Below are 18218 nucleotides of genomic sequence, written 5' to 3'. Positions count from 1 at the left end.
AAAAAAAAAAAGTACTTTTCTTCCCCTCTCTAACGATTCAATGTTATTGGACTCTCTATAGCATATAATCAAAATGGGTTCCGGGAAAGGTGAAGCATCTACGTCGTCGTCTTCGGTTTTGTCTGAAGACCCGTCGATCTCAAGTGAGTTTCTGTTGCAATCATCAAGTTTCTATGTTTATTGGTTCTCCTCGATTTTTACTCTCCTCCACTCCCCCCGGCTATTTGGGAATTAATGTGGAATCGGTGGAAATGCGTTAGCAACATCGAAATGGTTAAGAGTTAGGACTCAAATAATTGACTTTCGGATCTCCTGTATTGAATACTTATATTTTCTGTTTGGATTTTGGCGTTAGATAAATTTAGTTGTGGAAATTTAGGTTTTACGATATTGTTTCGATTCAGTTTTGATTGCAAGTCAAGGAAAGTCAGGGTTCTGATGTTGTAGCTAGCTACGGAACTTGCTAAAGCCTGAGGTGATATTGGCGTTGAATTCTGTTATGTTGATGAGTAGGTCTTGATTTTTCAGATTTAAAAAATCAATATGATTTAAGGGCCATGTGGTGGTGGGTCTTTCTTAAACGCTTCAAGAGCCTACAAAAAACAACAGTAAACACCTGAACCACATTCCCTTCTCTATAGGTAGAAGGTCATGATTAACAGGGATTTTAATTCAAAGTTTGATATATTAGATGGTTATTCCCTTGTAGAAATTTCTTTCTAGGACTTTTCTTAGTGTTCATATGCTGTGAGGGTTGTATTACAAAATATATTAGTCAAATGATGTAGCTCTGGGAAGGACTTTATCTGCTTCTCCTTTTTTGTTATTCCTCATCCTCTGGCATTGTTAGCATTCAGAGTTGCCACCTGTAGTAGTTGGGTTCATAAAGAATACATGATCTGGGTAGTAATTGTTGGATGGGGATACTTACCCTCAGGCCTCGGGGAAGAGAGAACATGGTAAAACCAATGTACTAGAAAAGAGATGAATATATGAAAAAGAAAGCATGGATTTGCATTTGAACACTAAATGACGAGAAGGAAAGAATCATGGTACACACGTTGTGGTTGGGGAGAGTCACTCCAAAAGATTCTACTGGTAGTTCCTGTGTCTAGTTGACTTACAAGGATGTTAAATCTGAAGGAAGATACAAATTGTTTGACGCCGAATCATGTATCTGACCTCTTTCCTATCCCTTTAGGGTTAAAAAGAAAAAGGAAATTGATATCATGCATTATGGTGTTCTGCTATATCCGTTGGGGGGCACCTTAAGTTCCGTCTCAATAATGACAAATATAAGTCTCTTGTCAGTCTCAGAAATAAATCATACTTTGTTCCCCTATTAAAGCTACAAGAGAGCCTCATTTGCATCTTTTGTGAGTAATATAGTAAAGGTATGAAAGGAAAGTAAAGTAAAAGTATGAAAGGAAAGAAAAGTGTAAGAGAATGCCATAGAAATATTAAGACATATTTGGAAGTTGAAGAACTTCTCTATATTTCCATTTGCTGATAGACTTATTGTTTCTTTCAGGACTCCGTGAGAAGCATCAGTTGGAACTAGAAAATTTGACATTAACAACCCAACCTTTCAACACATTAAAGCTTTTCCTTTTGGCTACTATTCAGTATCTGAGGCGCTCCATAATATATATTCTGACAAAAGGTGGTTGGGTTATGCTCTTGGGTACTCTGGTAGCAGCTGTTGGAATTCTGCTTATTACCTTCGATGGATCTTATGAAAAGGTATTGTGTTGTGTAAATTACGGTAGTAACTTCCTTTTGGGAGTATTTTTGTGCTTGTACAAGGGCAACTGGTATTTATGTCAGGCTGTGATAAAAAATGAACTGGCTTTGCCAAGTGCCTTCTATAGCCGCAAGGGACTCTTTCTGGCTTTCTATATGATTTGTGTAAGAAAAAGAAAACACACACACACACACACAATGCTGTGCCTACCTTTGCTATTGCCAGTGTTTGCCCCGATTGTGTTACGTTGTTCCATTTGACACACTAAATGAAGCTAGGAATTCTATACTATAATTTCAAAAGAAGGATGATAATTCTATATATGGTATACTTTCAGGGCCTAATAGGAGCATCTGTTGTGCTGTTGTCTATTTTTGGTATCATGGCATTGTTTCTGTTCAAATTATTCTTGACTTAATTAATGATTAAATGCTCTATGTTCGTGACAGCATGTTCTGGAGTTTCTTCGTTATTTTGAATTTGGAGTGTGGTGGGTGGCTCTTGGTGTAGCATCGTCCATTGGTCTAGGTAAGTATAGATTATATTTGAGAACACCTATACATATGAATGTTTTCCTGATACATGGATGTATACTTTCCTGCGGGGTTGGTATCTCTGTTTGGTTTCTGGGATAACTTGATTGAGTGGTGCTAATCAATTAAAATGCTTCATTGAACTGAACTCAAATCTGATCCTTCTTTTTTTTTTTTTTAATTGATTGTTATCTGTTTCCCCCCTTAGGATCTGGTTTGCACACGTTTGTGCTGTATCTGGGTCCACATATTGCATTGTTCACAATGAAAGCCATGCAGTGTGGCCGAGTTGATTTGAAGACTGCTCCATATGACACAATTCAGCTGAACAGAGGCCCATCATGGCGTCACAAGGATTGCTTCGAATACGGTCCCCCAGTTTTTGCATCATTACATGGTTCAAGTGTTCCTCTTAGCAGCATATTGCCACAGGTTCAGTTGGAGGCTATTCTGTGGGGAATTGGAACTGCACTTGGAGAACTTCCCCCTTATTTTATCTCAAGAGCAGGTATTATTTCCAATTGTAGGTTGATGTGGCATTTATGAATAAAATTTTGATATTGTAAAGAAAAATAATTTCTTTTGGGGAGGTTGTAGGAACCAGATCCACCAAGGAGATAGTACCAAAAGTTCAATGATGCTTTGTGGTTTTTTATTACCATGCTTCATAAATGTATTGAGCAAAGTTGCATACTTTTGGTATCTGACTTTGCTTGTGCTGGCCTGTGATGCTTGAAATAGTTAAAATCTGAGGTGGAATGTCCTGGTTGAATAGCTTGGTACTCATACAAGATTTGTATAATGAGGACTAATACATAAAGAAGGAGATTGAGTCTTATGTTATTCATATCTTCATGCAGCACGAGCTTCAGGAAGCAAGCTGGATGCGATGGAAGACCTGGGTTCTTCCTCTGCAGATAATGCTGGTGTCATTGCCAATCGCCTAAATAAAATCAAACGCTGGCTTTTTTCACATTCACAACACCTGCACTTTTTGACAATTTTAGTGCTTGCCTCGGTTAGCATTATTTCTCCTTCACTCTATTTGTTCAGTGGCATTTTTTGAATATTAATATGGTTTCTGTTTCCCAATCTCTTACCTGTTTGAGCAGAACAGTCTGAATAGCCCATAAACATGGTTACCACATTAATCTAGTTTACACGCTTCTAGTCATAGCAATTATGTCCAGTTATCTTAAATTGGACTCTACCTGTATCTCTACCTCTAATTTTCTGTCTTTGATTCAGCTGCTGGAAGATTAACTATTTTCAGAGATTTTGGACAACATTATGGTCGATCAATCCGGTCAAAATTGGTCCTATTTGACTGTAGTTTTGAACTTTGTTTACTAGATGTTTTTTAGTCAATGCAATTAGTCAAATCTTGTTCAACAAATTAAACACTGATATTTCCTGCATTTGCTTGTTTGTTTGATAAGTAACTAAGGACTTAGTTGCCAAAAGTAAGTACAACAATGAAAAGAGTAGACCTAAACTGGGAACCCTCGTAGGAGGCTCTCCCTCAAACCCCCCCCCCCCATATGAAAATAAATAAATAAATAAATCATTAGCTAAAGAGTTAGCTGAATGCACCCCAAGGAGTTCCCCCGAGTGGACAGAGATCCAGCTTTCCGTATCATAAGCAACTGTATTCAGAGCTTATCTACATGTTTTGGAACAATCTAATCATTACATAGAGTTTCCTTTAATGATCACATTGTCCTGCTAATGCAAGAGTAGACCTGTAATAGTATCTCAGACCTATTCTCACAGCAGGATCTCAAGAAACAGTCAAAACTCCCATAAGTCAAAGTCAACAGAAAAGTCAACCTTCTCAGATGAAGGTCAAACTTTAGATTTCAAGCCCCCAGTATGAATACTAGCACCCTTCAAAAGATGAGAGAGATTGGTTGGGTAATTTGAGAGTAACAGAATTTCAGTTTCAGGATAGAAATCTGAGAAGAGTCAAACTGAAATTAAATCCAATCTGACCAACAGAATCCCCCAAATTCTAGTCGGGTTCTCTCCTTGGGTAGATTCTCTCAACCATAGTTAGCAAAAATGGGAACAGGAAAAAAATGCAGTCTTTCGGTATGGGTTTTAAACGGTAAAAAATTGCAAACAGGCGGTCAAATGAAATGGTAAAAAAAACAGAGAATGGTAAAAAAGGAAAACGGACGGTACGGGTTTTAAACGTTTATATTAAAAAAAAACGAAACCAAAAAATGGCACTATTCTCATATAAATTGAGGATTTTTTATTTGAAATACATGCTTCTAATTTCAGTGTCTGTGCATTGACCTTGAGTTGAAAGTGATATCATGAAAAATATAGCCCTTCGAGTCATCTTTACGTCGGTGAAAGAATCAAGTCGATCAGAATTCGGGAGAAAGAAATATGGTCAGTTAAGTAAGCCATTGTTCAACAAGTCCAAGGTCTTAAAAAACGCCAAAAAAAGGGGAACGTATTTTAAACGTGTTTAAAACGGGAATGATTGCCATTTCCCTTTTTTCCCTTATGTTTGGGAAACATACGACAAAACGTGTTTAAAACAGTAAAAAATGGGAACACGTTTAAAGCGTAGTTTTAAACTCGTTTTGTTAACAGAGCTCTCAACCCCAAAATATGATCCTAATGGCTAGATTAGAAGTAATTAAGAAATCAAAATTTTGATATCTCAGATTTGCAGGTTTGAGGTGATTATTAAGTAGCAACCAATAAACTGATCTGATGCATACCAAACCAAGGTTGAGTGTCCCTCTAGGAGTACCCTTTGATATCCCAAAAGCTGAGAGAAATCAGATTATGGATTCAGGTTTATCACAAACCAAACTATGCTGAAATAGGATAGAAAAACAGAGCATCTTCTCTGGTTTGATAAAACTGAACTTAAACCTTGATCTGACCTTACCTGATGTTAGGAATCTGATATAGGTTGAAGCACAATATATCCTCTTAAAATCAGAGATCAAATACACCCAACAATCAAAGCTATCGAACAGGAATCAAACACAAGTAATGGCTGGTGGTAGGACAGGCAAAGGAAGAAGAAATCAAAGGTAACTTGACCTATCTCAGGTCTGGGTCTCTCACCCACTGTATCACACAGCCCTCTTGCAGCAATGGTACCTTCACCATCAGGAAGTGAATGGTGTTGCTATAGTGGAAGAATCTGATGATGATGGTCTTGATTTATATTCGTATCCACTTGAGGACGGGGATTTTAATGCAGATCACTATGATGAGTACGATGCAAATGATGATGGGTCTTGTGGCCATTGTTTAAAGTATCAACCAATACTATACGATACGGGTCAATAAGTATCGGTATCCGTAGGTACCGATATGTATCTTACTATCTTTTTTTTTTATTTATAGAAAATTGTATGTCTCGATTGGTATTGTATTGTATCAACCGATACAGGCCGATACGATACAGACCGATGCAGACCGATACATACCAATACTTCCGATACATACGTTTAAGGATTCTGTGAGAGTATCAATACATATCGGTATGTATCGGCCGATACGGCTCAATACATACTGATATGATCGATACCAACTGATACATGTCGATACGGCCATTAAAGGTCCATGTAATCAGACTATGATTTCGTTTTTGAGATCATACAAAGGAGATTTCACAGAAAAAGGTAGGTTTTAGAAAAACTTGATCTTTGTGTTTATATCATGGTTTTTAATCCTATTTTTTTGCTATAAATTGTTAGATTTAGGTAAAACTAACTTAGTTGATGCATCGAACTTGATCATTTGCAAAGATTTGTACTCAAATCGATGAAAGTCTCTTGTCTTGATATACGTTGTTCTCCATTAGTCCATTTTAGTGTTTATACATGATACATGTTATATATTGCTTATTTATATAGTTTTTTGCTCCAAAAGTATATTTACATGTGTGTCTTGACCATTTCTATGTGTATTTATAGTGTAAGATACGATATGTCTCTTAAAATCACCCTTCCTATACGATACTTGATACCAATTCTTTAAACCTTGCTCGTGGCATTCATGTGATTAGTCATATCTTGGTGGCTAAAACCCTGGAAGAAGATTCCACTGAAGAGGCCTACATTGAAGAGATTAGAGTAGACAAGACTGAAGCCATGGAAGAGTTGGTAGTGGTTGAGAGCACTCCACAACAAGTCTTCGAGATTCATGATATTGTTCTTGAAGAGGAAGAGCTTGTGCCTCAAATCCTCGATGAGAAGGTTACCAACGTTGAGGACTCTATAAATACGACGTTCATGGTTGATTTGGATTAAGAGGTCGATCACTTAGAGTTCGTTATGCTCTCATGGTTCTTTGAAGAAAAATCTCCACGCCTTGAAGATTACATTCCTAAAGTCTACAAGCAACCAGAATTCTGTTTGGGAACAGTCAAGTCTGCAGCTCACGTGTTGTTTTCCCCTCTTTACTGCAAAACTCGAGGTCGAGTTATTATTCAAGCTGGGGAGAGTTGATGCAGATTCATCACTAAACTGGGCTTGTTTGCCTAGGAATAAGTCTAGGGTTGGGTTTTATACATGTTGGGCCTTTTGGTCCATGGGGTTTTCAAATTTTTTTTTTTTGGTGAATAAATAAGTATTACCAAACCCCAGGAGGGGGCCGGAAGGAGAAAAGAGGGGGGGGGGGAGAAAGAAAACCAGAGTCAAGTCCTCCTTAAACTAGAAGGGGACTGCAACATACTACTATCCAGACCCCAGGTAACAACAATGTGCCTGTTCCTTGGGGTATCCATGAGGGACCGGTGAGGAATAGTGCTGATCTTAGAGGAAACTTCGAAGGAGATGTCTTTCCAAATCATGTCGAAAGATCTGGATTTGGAAGTCCATCTCCTAAGATTCCTCTCCATCCAAATATGATGGACAACATAGCCAAAAACAAGCTCGCCAATACTGTCACAGATGGAGCTGCCTTTAAAAGTATTGGTCGACCAGATGCATTCTCGGTCAAAAGGAAGGTGTCTCCTGCTTCGATACCAGATGGAAGAGAGGGCATTTTTCCAGATGTTAGAAGAAAAAGGGCAAGCAAAGAAGAGATGGGCAGTGTCCTCAAAACAGTTCCAGCAAAAGGTGCAAGAGGGGTGAACAGGGATGTGGCGGTGCAGGAGAAAGGCTTGAGTGGGAAGGCAAAGGTGAAGCGATCTCCAGGCTGTAAGGCTATGGCGAGGAATGGAGCCTTTGAACCAGATTAGGTTGTGCTAGGGGACGGGGGCGGAAGGGTTGCGGACGAAGTTCCAAGCTGATCTAGTGGTGAAACTGCCAGAAGGGGCTAGGAGCCAAATTGACTGATCCACAATGGAAGGAGAGGGAAGGTGTAAGGGGGGGAGGGTAGGCCAGATTTGGGATAGGACAGAGGGAAGGGGAGAAGGAGGGGACCAGGAACCAAGGGAGATGATGAGAGATAAGGGGGCAGATTTGGGGATGCCAGAAGAGTAGACAGCTCGAGGGCCAAAGACATTATAAAGAATGCCTAAAGGATGCCAGGGGTCAAGCCAAAGGGAGGTAGAGGAGCCATTAACAATGGCGGTGGAGGTGGCCGTCAGGGCAAGAGGCCGGAGAAGAAGAATCTTACGCCAAACCCAAGACGCGTCTGGGCGTAAAGGAGCAGTCCAAATGGAATCATTCTTGAGAAGGTGGGAGTAGACCCAGTTGACCCAGATGGAATCGTGCCTGGAAGAGATTTTCCTGATGAGCTTAAGGATCCCCGCTTTGTTGGAGTCCTGAATGCGGCGAATGCCTAATCCTCCTTCAGCCTTGGGGAGACAGACAGATTTTCAACTGATTGGATGCATGAATTTTGAGGTTTCTTTGCCTTTCCAAAGGAAAGCACATAAGAGGTTCTCAATGGCTTTGAATTTAATAGGCCACTTTTATGGGGCCTAAAGTATGGGTAAAAGGTTGCATACGAGATTCACTAGTTTGTTTCTTTACTTAGTTTATTTTTAAGTTGTTTTGTGTTAGTTCAATTGAACCGGTTTTATGTGGTTAAATTTAAGTTGTTTATTTAATTCTTTAGCTATTAAATTACTTAGTTTATTTTTAAGTTGTTGTGTGTTAGTTCAATTGAACCAGTTCTATGTGGTTAAATTTAAGTTGCTTATTTAATTCTTTAGCTATTAAATTGGAGGGGTCAACATCAAACTTAACATAGGCATGTTAGGACTTAAGTTTGACTATGTCATTGAGTTAGTTTCCTTTATTATTTCAGTTTCCTAGTCAATTTAGGTTCGCTTATTAGTTAAGGATTGGGTTAGGCCTTTCCATCTCAGTGTTTGAGTCTACTTCTGAGTTTCTAACATAAGTTTGTAAGGGGCTCAAGCATTGGGTTATAATTCTTATTCTCAGATCCTAGCCATTAACAGGTAAGCTTTATTCTGAAATTTTCTGTAACTAGAATTCCATCTTCCTGAAGTTCATATGCAGCACTTTTTTTTTTTGGATAAAGCAAATCAGCCATTAGATCATCTCGAGATTTGAATTACATGTTCATGAACCCTAATGATGAACTCGATTCAAGTTTGACCTAATTCTGACCAATGGATCTTAAGATATTTCAGATTTCCTATTCTACCTCCACCCTCCATTAGAGCTACTGTTTAGGCCATCCCCTATCTAATCCTATTCTGATTTCATGAATTGTTTAGGCTACTGATTTTAAATTATTTCATGTCTGAAATCAGCAACCTAGTTTCAACCTTCAAACCCTAATTTCAGTCCCTAAATTACTGTTTTACCCCTATTCCTATCCCCACTAGGAATCACCCATAATTGCTGATCTAACTATTCGATTGAGGTCAGATTTTCAGTAAACCTTCCCATCCCTATTCCCTACACTTGACCTTTCCTTCCAACCACTTGATTTTATTATATTTAAAATCTCCCTAATCTGAACCTTTCTTTAAGTAAAAGATCTTGTTATTGGCTACTGTTTTGATCATTCAAATTCAGTACTACATTACCCCTCCACCCCAATCATACAGTTTCTGTTTCCGACTTGGTTTTCTTCTGCCAGCTTTATTAATTTCATTTCCAATTCATTAGAAAAATATACTGATATTCTTCTCTTGCCTATTGCTGCTACTGTTATTCTTGTGTTTCTACTTATCAGCAAAGAGAACCTCATATTAGTACCATCTGTTATCTTCAATGTTACATTGGGATATATGAGGTTTCCATCAATTTTGCCTGTAGGACACATCTTCATGCTCACTTTACTGTTTATCTAACTTGATAGCTTGTCATGTAACCAAGGAATGGCTCTAGTCATATTCTTGCATCTTTTCTCGTTTACATATATATATATAATCTTTATTTTGTGGGAGAAGAGAAAATAAAGGAGGGAAGATTTCCTCATTGCTCAACTGTGCAGTGTGTTATAATACTGAATTTACTTGATCTCAATTTACTGGAGAAAGACATTAAGCTGTGTCACTTGAAAAAGAGAATACAATGTACCATTGTCATGTATTTTGTCCCCCTTGCCTCCAGTGTTTGGTCTTTGCAAGTAATATACTTATTTGGGCAGATTTCCTGTTATGCTTAATGTGGTCTATGTGATTATACTGATGCTCCTTCTGTCTGAAGAAATACTGAGAAAGTGAATCTTATCTTTTTATTCTTAATTTAGAGCTGTCTCGACTATATAAACACATTGCATTGATATACCATTTAGTGTTTAACTGAAAGGTAATTTCAGGTGCCAAACCCACTATTTGACCTTGCTGGCATCATGTGTGGGCAATTCGGGGTTCCGTTTTGGGAGTTCTTCTTTGCAACAGTGATTGGAAAGGCAATTATTAAGACCCACATACAGGTTTGTGTAGACTATACCTGATATTTAGATTTTAGATCAGTGCAGATCAAGGCACTAGTTTTTACCAGTACTTTGCTTCTCTTAGTTTTGTTCTACTTGGGAGCTGTCTTTGGTGTTTCCCTTTATTCTTTTCTGCTCTTCCACATTTTATTTCTACGATCGGTATTGCTGTTGTTTAATTTCATGTAGTTATTAATAGCCATATGAATCTGTATCCATTTATTCCATTATTAAGGTTCATTGCTTCTCTATGTTTCGTCACCTGGTTAAGTTCTTTTCTTGGCAATTGTTCTTGCAGACAGTTTTTATCATTTTGGTTTGCAACAATCAACTTCTTGAGTGGATCGAGAATGAGTTGATTTGGGTCTTTGGCCTTATCCCTGGTCACTCCTCTATGCTTCCCAACTTTGTAGCCAAACTACACAAGATCAAAGAAAATTACGCGGCTGCTCCAGCTCCAGTGCCCTCAAATATCAAGGTTTTGTCTTCGTGATACATAGAAATACACACATGCACAAATTTGATTATCATTTTCCCTCATTATTCTGCAAACTTTTATCTCATTCACATGTGATGATATCATTATAAGGTGTGTTAACACTGCAAACAGGTCTTGGTTAGTTCAAACAGCTCCAGATTTCTATGTTTAGGAGAAACAACCTTCTGGCAATAATACCTAAATCAATGAACTGTTAGTAGATAGGATTGTGGTTTATGACAATGTATCTGCTAATGCATGGAATAGACTCTAATTTAATGGCCTGGAGAACTTCTAGAATAAAAGATGCCTGATCATGTGGTCAGATGGTTGGTTGTCATATCATTGGGTGGCTTTTGATATTGGGAATCCCCAGATGAACAACAGATTGATTGGAGGGTTCAGAATAATGAAAATGTGAAGGGGTTTTAGATACTATATTGAAGTACTAAAATCCAAAGGAAAATTGGACAACTATAAGACCAGCAATTTTGCATGGAGCTGAATCACCAACAATTAAACTACACATAAACAAAATATAAGCTATAGCTGAGATCTGGATGTTGAGATGGATGGGTGGACAAACTAGAAAAGACTAATAAAAATAAGAAAAATTGAAGGTGATTTTTGACTGGTTCTGATAAGAGGATAGTTATTTGAGGTGGTATGGGGGTGTGCATCAGAATCCATTGAATGCACCAGTTAAGAGTGTGACCTGATGCACAGATTAGAGGAGTTAGAAAGACCACTAGTCCTATTTAAAATGAATTGAGAATAAATGGGGAGAAAAGACATGAATAGCTCTGCGTTAACAATATGGATGACAAACAGAATCTGTGTGGCCGACCCCATATAGTTGGAAAAGATTTAGTTGAGTTGAATACTGAAATTGATATTTTCCCCCATATATCTAAAGGGTATACTAGTTCTGATTGAAAAAAGGCTATACTAATAGATCCACTTGGTAATTTAATGTTCTAATAGGAAGACTCTTTTCTGACAATTGAATTATACACTAGAAACTTTTGTAAGACCCTGATGTGGTCCCATAAGCATTTGTTATCCTGTGCCCATTAACTGAAATTGCAGATGTTCCAGCTTAATATAAAACGGGTTCTTTTGGGGTTTTGTTTTTGTGACTTTTACCTTTTTTTCTCTGTTAATATTATAATTTAATCATGGTTATATATTTCCTTTTCCTCAGGGGAAGAAATGGGATCTATCATTAGCTTCAGCATGGAATACTGTTGTGTGGCTTATGCTCATGAACTTCTTCATCAAAATTGTGACGGCAACTGCTCAGAGTTTTCTCAAGAAGCAGCAGGAAAAGGAGTTGAATGAACTGACTGCGGCAACAAGTCATTCTAATGGAAAGTCCAACTGAGCATCCTACTGAGCTCGTGAAACCCTTTTTAATCCCACCCCTTTTCTTGTTTGGTATGATGTGGAGATAATTGAAGTTGAGTTGCAGCAGCAGCCAATTTGTCACCAGTTGGGCCACCCCTAAGCTCCGTCTGCATTCATTAAGCCCTGCCAAAAGTTCTGTATATAAGATTGAACATGAAAAACGGGGACGAGAATTCACAGGTTTATTTATTCTGTGATGGGAGGCCATGTTGTTGGTGGGTGTAATAGCATAATTTTTAACTACCATTGGAACTGGGATACTAGGATATTGATATTGTATTCTTTGGGAAATGCAACACGAAGTATTTGCATGATCATTGGAAATTTTATCTTATACTTTGAAACATTTCTTTTACTTCCTAGTCCATGCGTTGCTTAAGCATGGATTTTCTCTTAATAGATGGAATAGTTGCACCATACAAGTTATGGATGAAAAATAACATAAGGTAACTCATTTCATATGGTTGTGTGGTCAATACTTGGCTTCCGAAAATTGAAGACTGAACAGGTTGAAGAGGCAATGACCAGGGATATTCTTGCCCCTCCATGAATCACAAACTGCAAATCAAACTTGAATACTGCGTCAAAAGTTAAAATATGAACTTTGGCAGATATGCGGGAAGGCGTGATCCTGCCGATGAGATTGGGACTACCAACTTCTATTCAGGAAGGAGGGAATGGAGCTGCGATTACCACTTCTATCGGCAATTTGATTGAGATTTTATATACCTTGCCTCGCCATAAAGCTAGAGAACCACCTCTCTTCCTCTCCAAATGAGATTAGGAGGGTTCCCTTTTTAAAGAGCCAACCTGTCTTTCAATATGTTGGCAATTACCTTTAGTCATTCTCCTATACAGTAGTCCCCATGGCAATGGGCTTCGATCTAGTGAGGTTTTGCTTTTTTGGGAATCATTCTAGGAAGAAGGATTGAATTGCACCTGGTTTGCTCCTGTCGGTGCGACCACTAAAGAATTGCTTAATAACTAAAGAGCTGCGTATATACGCTTACTAAAAGACTGACTTTCATTAGGCCAGCGTGAAACTAAGAAAGAGAGATGTGCCTAAGGCGGCATGCAAGCAAACTGTGCACGCCAAGAGAAGAGGAGAGATGTTCGCAATTACTACCAAAAGAAAGCCGCCCCGCGCGTGGTGGATCCACAATCCACTGCCTTGATCCACTTGGCTACAGCCGCCCCTACCCCCGCACAGGTTTAAGTCTCTATCTACGATCAGATCCTTTTTGAATCCCCTATGACCGCCTGAGCACAATTCTTTGATTACTCTGCCTCCAAATTTTGCTTATTCTTTAACCAAAGAAAGAGATTTGTCCATTGTCCATATATCAGTTTTTAAATTAGTGAATGAATGGTGGTTGTTCCCTACGGGAGAGCATCCTTGGTCTAGGGGAAGAATGTATTCGCTTCAAGCTTTTTGGATGGCCATCACATGACCAAGCTACACACTAAAGATTTCCGGAAGCAAGAGGCAGAGCCCCTCCTTCAGGAAATGATCTTACTCAAGAGAATATCAAACTCAACCTTGGATCACCTCCACTATTTTTAACTTGGCAAATGACCTGGGCTAGCAGAAGGCTAGAAGCTCGATTTTGAGTACCAATGGCTGTCCAACTCATCTGTCTAGATAGACTTCTCTCCAGGACCCTGACTATCTTTTAAGAATTACCATTCAGCTTGACTTCTGTCAATGACCTCAGAGGTTTCCAATTCCTAAGCTCTCTGCATCCATGTGTAGTAATTTGATCCATAAAATTTGGGGAAATTTCTATCATTCCCCTAGAAAAGCTAACTGTAGTATATTTTGATCCATGAAGACTGGTTTGGTTTCCTTGAACCATGTTAATAGCACTTTTTTTTTTTAATTTTCCATTAACCAAGTTAATAGGTTGATCCAATCAACAAATGGGTAATCGAAGAATTTTAAAGTACCAGGAGAAAAAGAGAAAAGGAATCAAAAAAGAAATTTTGAGTAAGAGAGTTGAGTAATTATAGGACACGAACAGGGGACTAATAAAAGATTTCCCATAAAATTTAACGAACTCAGCCGTCAAAAAGTTTTCAGAAATCATACCACACCCAGAAAAACTCAAGACATGAGAGATTAGAGTCTGGACTCTGGACAGGCTTTTCTGAGGGGATTTAGAGTTCAAGAGCCCAACTGCTTAGTCTTATGATTCCAAGGGCTGGTCGCTCCAACTCTTCCATTCACTGTTACTCTGTAGTTCCTCATTTCCAATCTTCTTCTAATGCTTAGGTTTGATAACAGAGATCATTATCCAGGCTCCAAAGGAAGGCAACTTACTGTTTTACTTTGAACTCCTGGGAAGAGAATTCTCATTCCTGACAACTCAGTTCCAAACCGCTACAACATGCAAACATGATAACACAGTTCTCTCGCGCTACTTCAGTCATTTCGCTATGAATTTAGCTGGTCTCCAGGGAGACATGCGGCTGCCAGGGGGCATCCAGTGGTTGAGCTGTGCCGCACATATCTCGACGCATGCCTAGGGATGTGTGCGGCACAGCCCAATGGCTGGGAGCACCCTGGGTGTTCCCTGCTCCCTGGAGACGATCCTGATCCATTTGCCACTGGTGCTTCGGTCTTGTATGCTATGTTTTCTTTGGCGCATAGCCCCCATTTTTTTGGTTCTTCCTGAAAGAATCCAACCTTCATATAACACCAAGGCACAAATGCAAAGTTGACATCAATCAACCTTTTCAAGTGGAGTACATATGCTCCTCATGTTCAGCTAATAATACTCAGACCAAGAGATGGAACTCTCTCTCTGCTCACTTGGTAACACAAAATAGCCCAGCACAGTAACACTGACAAAAGACGAGCAAAAGTAGTACTAAAAATCTGATTAATTCATAGTAATGCTATATACACCATAAATCCCACTGCGCTCCAGGGCTTAGAGTGTGAATATCCTTACTGAGTCACTTTTATTTTTACTTGTTCTTTTCAAAACTCTCCAGAAGAATGGATCTGAGTTGGGTTTTTGAAACTCAGAATCAGGCGTCTGAGCGGTCTCCATCAATTCCGATTTGATTTTGATTTGAATCAGTCTAAAATTGGTCACAGACCGGAAGAAAATGAAATCAGAAAGGAGGATAGTTCTCTTCACATCTTAGATGTGAGAAGATTTTTGTGCCAAGAAACTTTTGTAAATTTAGGCAAAACAGCAAGTTTTCTTTACTTTTCTGTGCTTATGGTGATCAAACGAAGATAACAACCAAAAACTGGGATCTTCTTACATTCCTGGCCGATTCATTTTTATGTCATACAGAATCAGCGGAAATTGGAATTGGCTTCTATCAAATCAGGCAATTCTACCGATTCGGATCCAATTTTTGAAATCATAGCCTGAGTGACACAATAACTATACCACAGAACACAGCAAAGCATGTAGCTTCACACTGTAAGCCCTGGAGCACATCATGTAATTACAATCACTGCCAGATTTTTTTAAGGCAAACAAATAAAAGGCACAACTCTCTATTTGCCCATCAGAAAAATATTTAATGCTCCAAATCGGTCATCGCTGCACAATGGCATACAAACTGCATATGATGGATAGCTGAGGTACATAAGGATGAATTCACACTAATAGAACTTGACGCTTTCATGAGAACACCGCCTGGCTCAGTTACAAATACAAGCCTTCTAACACAGTGATACAAGAGAAAACCTCACCATTCAGCTTAGCCACCAGAAAACAAGGCCTAAAACTCTCAAGCTTTGGTCTAACCTCCAGTTGCAAAACAAAGACAAATGGATCAACTCCCCCAACCATGACCAAGGCCGTATGCATCCATGTAGCCAGCATGTACGTGATCATGACCCCCATGGTGATGGCCATGGCCACCATGACTCTGGTGATGATGATGGCTTTCATGGGCACCATCTTTTGCTTCATCAAACATCTTCTGAATATGATCGGGTAGAGGCTCATCCTTTACTTGTCTAATGGATTTCGGCAATGACAATACAAACCGAAGAATGCTTTGAGCTATCTCATCTGCTGCATCTTCCTGAGATAATTGAGCCAAAAAGCATCATTGAATCAAAGAAACAACAATTACGTACTCAAAGAGAGTATCAATGAATGAATTCTAAATTTTCATTGAAAGTATCAAACATGAAGAGTGAAAAAGTTTTATAAACTATCAGCAACCACAACCAGAAATGGTTGTTCATGGATCCAGACCATCTCAGTAGGTACTGTAATTAAATGATCAACTGTATAGCTATTTGGATTCATTATGGTTGAGGGATCCAAGAATTCGATCGAACAAAGCTGAGGTTTGCCAAAGAGCATGAATTGATATAGGTTGAGGATGCTACAAGTAGTAGGCTGGTAGCATTTCAATTATAAGCTCCAGATCATGGCATCAACTGTTTCATTTCAAATCTGAACGTGGTCCACCAAAAAAATTGACTCATTTTGTTCAATTAGTGGGCCACAAGTTGGTACTGAAGATTGACTGTTAATTCCATGGACAAAAAGAACTTAGATTGTCGAGGAACTAACTAATATATGGAAATTTGTTGAACAATTAACCTACTCGTTAGGTACCTGCAACCCATCTATAATTCATGTACAAATACTGCATTTTGATTATCAGTTGAAAATTAGTGTAGGTTTTCCAGAATAAGGAACTTAATTCGCACCTGAGGCCAGCGCCCACCAGAATGGGTGACGAAGATTGCCCCTGGAACAGCTTTTGCAACCTGGCGTCCCTCTTTGCTCCACGTTTCAGACCAGCTATTAGACCAAAGCACTTGAAGCGGCATGCCCTTCACTGCCTCTGAACCACCCCATTCTTCCAAACTGAAGCTATAATTCAAACCTTTCCCATGTCCAACAATTGCTCTCCTACCATCCCTACCCTTTAAAAGAACCCTATGAGCCTCTGCAGCTGACATCTCAATCGATCTAGAACAACATAATCGAAGAAACCCAGCATAAGCAAAGGAAAAACCCAACACAAACTCCCTAAGAACCGGAATTTCCAGTACCCACAACGGCAAAGCCATGGATTTCGAGTCAGAATCAAGCAGAGTTAAGCTACTCAAGGACCCCGGATTCTCCGACGCCCAACTAGCACCCATTCCCACAGCTGAATCGTGCAAGACTAGATGCACAGGTGCGAGACCCATCGAATCGATCACTTGCCCAATAACTCGACCCATCTCCTCTGATTTCAAACTCAAGGGTCTAGTACTCCTAGTCGTAGAAACCCTGATTTTATTTTCTTGGTAAGGGATCTGTCCCGTTTCGACGAGCTGATCGAATCCCCAAAACAAGCCCTTCTCCTTAATATCACTGTAAACATCATAGAGACTGCCCAGAACACCACCCCATCTCTCATTCTCCTCCAATGTGGACTTATCTGAGAAACCAGAACCGGGAAGATCAAATGAAACAGCATGAATTCCACTGGAACCTAGCGAGTGGATCACTTGACGGAAAGAATAAGAGCTACAACCGATGCCATGGACAAGAACCACAGTCTCCGCATCTCTGGGACCTTCTTCTATCGCGAAAACCTTGATGGGAGGCCGATTTGGGGTTATCTGGACCTTAATTGTTCTACCCTTGGAGTAATGGAGACGAACATCTTTGGGTAAGCTTAAAAACCAAGCTTTATCGTCTTGTGGGATTAGTGAAGAGAGAAAAATAAAGACAAGCGTAACAACGGAAACCGCAAGAGTGAAATAAGCCCAGAAGGCAAACCCGTGTGCTGTGACCGCAGGGGAGTCTGTAACCTTACCCGGTTTCAAAAATGGAGTTTCTGTTTCCCGGTTCTTCAACAACGGCTTTCGTTCTTCTTTCTCTTCTGGTTCCTCTGTTATAACCGCCATTAATGGAATCCCGAGATTTACCTCCTTGCTTGCTCGGGAGCTTCGAAGCAGCTCTGTCTTTCTCCTCAGTAGAACGAGATTTCGAAAGTATTTGTTGAACTGTGAGGTGAGTTCACAGCGGTTCAGTTCAGATCAGACCTCGGAGAGGAAAAAGCTCTGAGGAGCGATGAGAGATCTGAAGGGTGGATCTCCATCAGGGCCCACCATCCACGCCGCAGGTTGTGTGGACGTGGGCCCTGTTCAGTTTGTCTCGTTGGATTCCCTCGTGCTTGCCACGTGTAAGAAGAAAAAGCCCTTTGCCCTTTGTCACTTGGGTCAGCGACGAAACAA

The 18218-nt window shown here is 39.5% G+C and overlaps 2 protein-coding genes across 2 annotated transcripts; one reads left to right on the top strand and one right to left on the bottom strand.

The window, feature by feature from the left end:
- Nucleotides 1-12325, top strand: LOC122648748 (vacuole membrane protein KMS1-like). Its single transcript, XM_043841969.1, has 8 exons — nt 1-143; nt 1532-1743; nt 2194-2272; nt 2486-2785; nt 3138-3295; nt 10000-10116; nt 10415-10594; nt 11799-12325. Exons 1-8 carry the CDS (start codon nt 74-76, stop codon nt 11976-11978), a joined length of 1296 nt encoding a protein of 431 aa, XP_043697904.1. The 5' UTR covers nt 1-73; the 3' UTR covers nt 11979-12325.
- A 3202-nt stretch (nt 12326-15527) lies between these two features.
- Nucleotides 15528-17968, bottom strand: LOC122665190 (protein AUXIN RESPONSE 4-like). Its single transcript, XM_043861278.1, has 2 exons — nt 16695-17968; nt 15528-16054 (listed from the first exon to the last, which is right to left on the bottom strand). Exons 1-2 carry the CDS (start codon nt 17886-17888, stop codon nt 15800-15802), a joined length of 1449 nt encoding a protein of 482 aa, XP_043717213.1. The 5' UTR covers nt 17889-17968; the 3' UTR covers nt 15528-15799.
- Between the last annotated feature and the right edge of the window lie 250 nt (nt 17969-18218).

The sequence above is a fragment of the Telopea speciosissima genome, chromosome 1 (genome assembly GCF_018873765.1).
Source record: "Telopea speciosissima isolate NSW1024214 ecotype Mountain lineage chromosome 1, Tspe_v1, whole genome shotgun sequence".
NCBI lineage: Eukaryota > Viridiplantae > Streptophyta > Magnoliopsida > Proteales > Proteaceae > Telopea > Telopea speciosissima.
The sequence above is the reverse complement of the archived record's forward strand: the minus strand, read 5'-3'. Positions and strand labels throughout refer to the sequence as shown.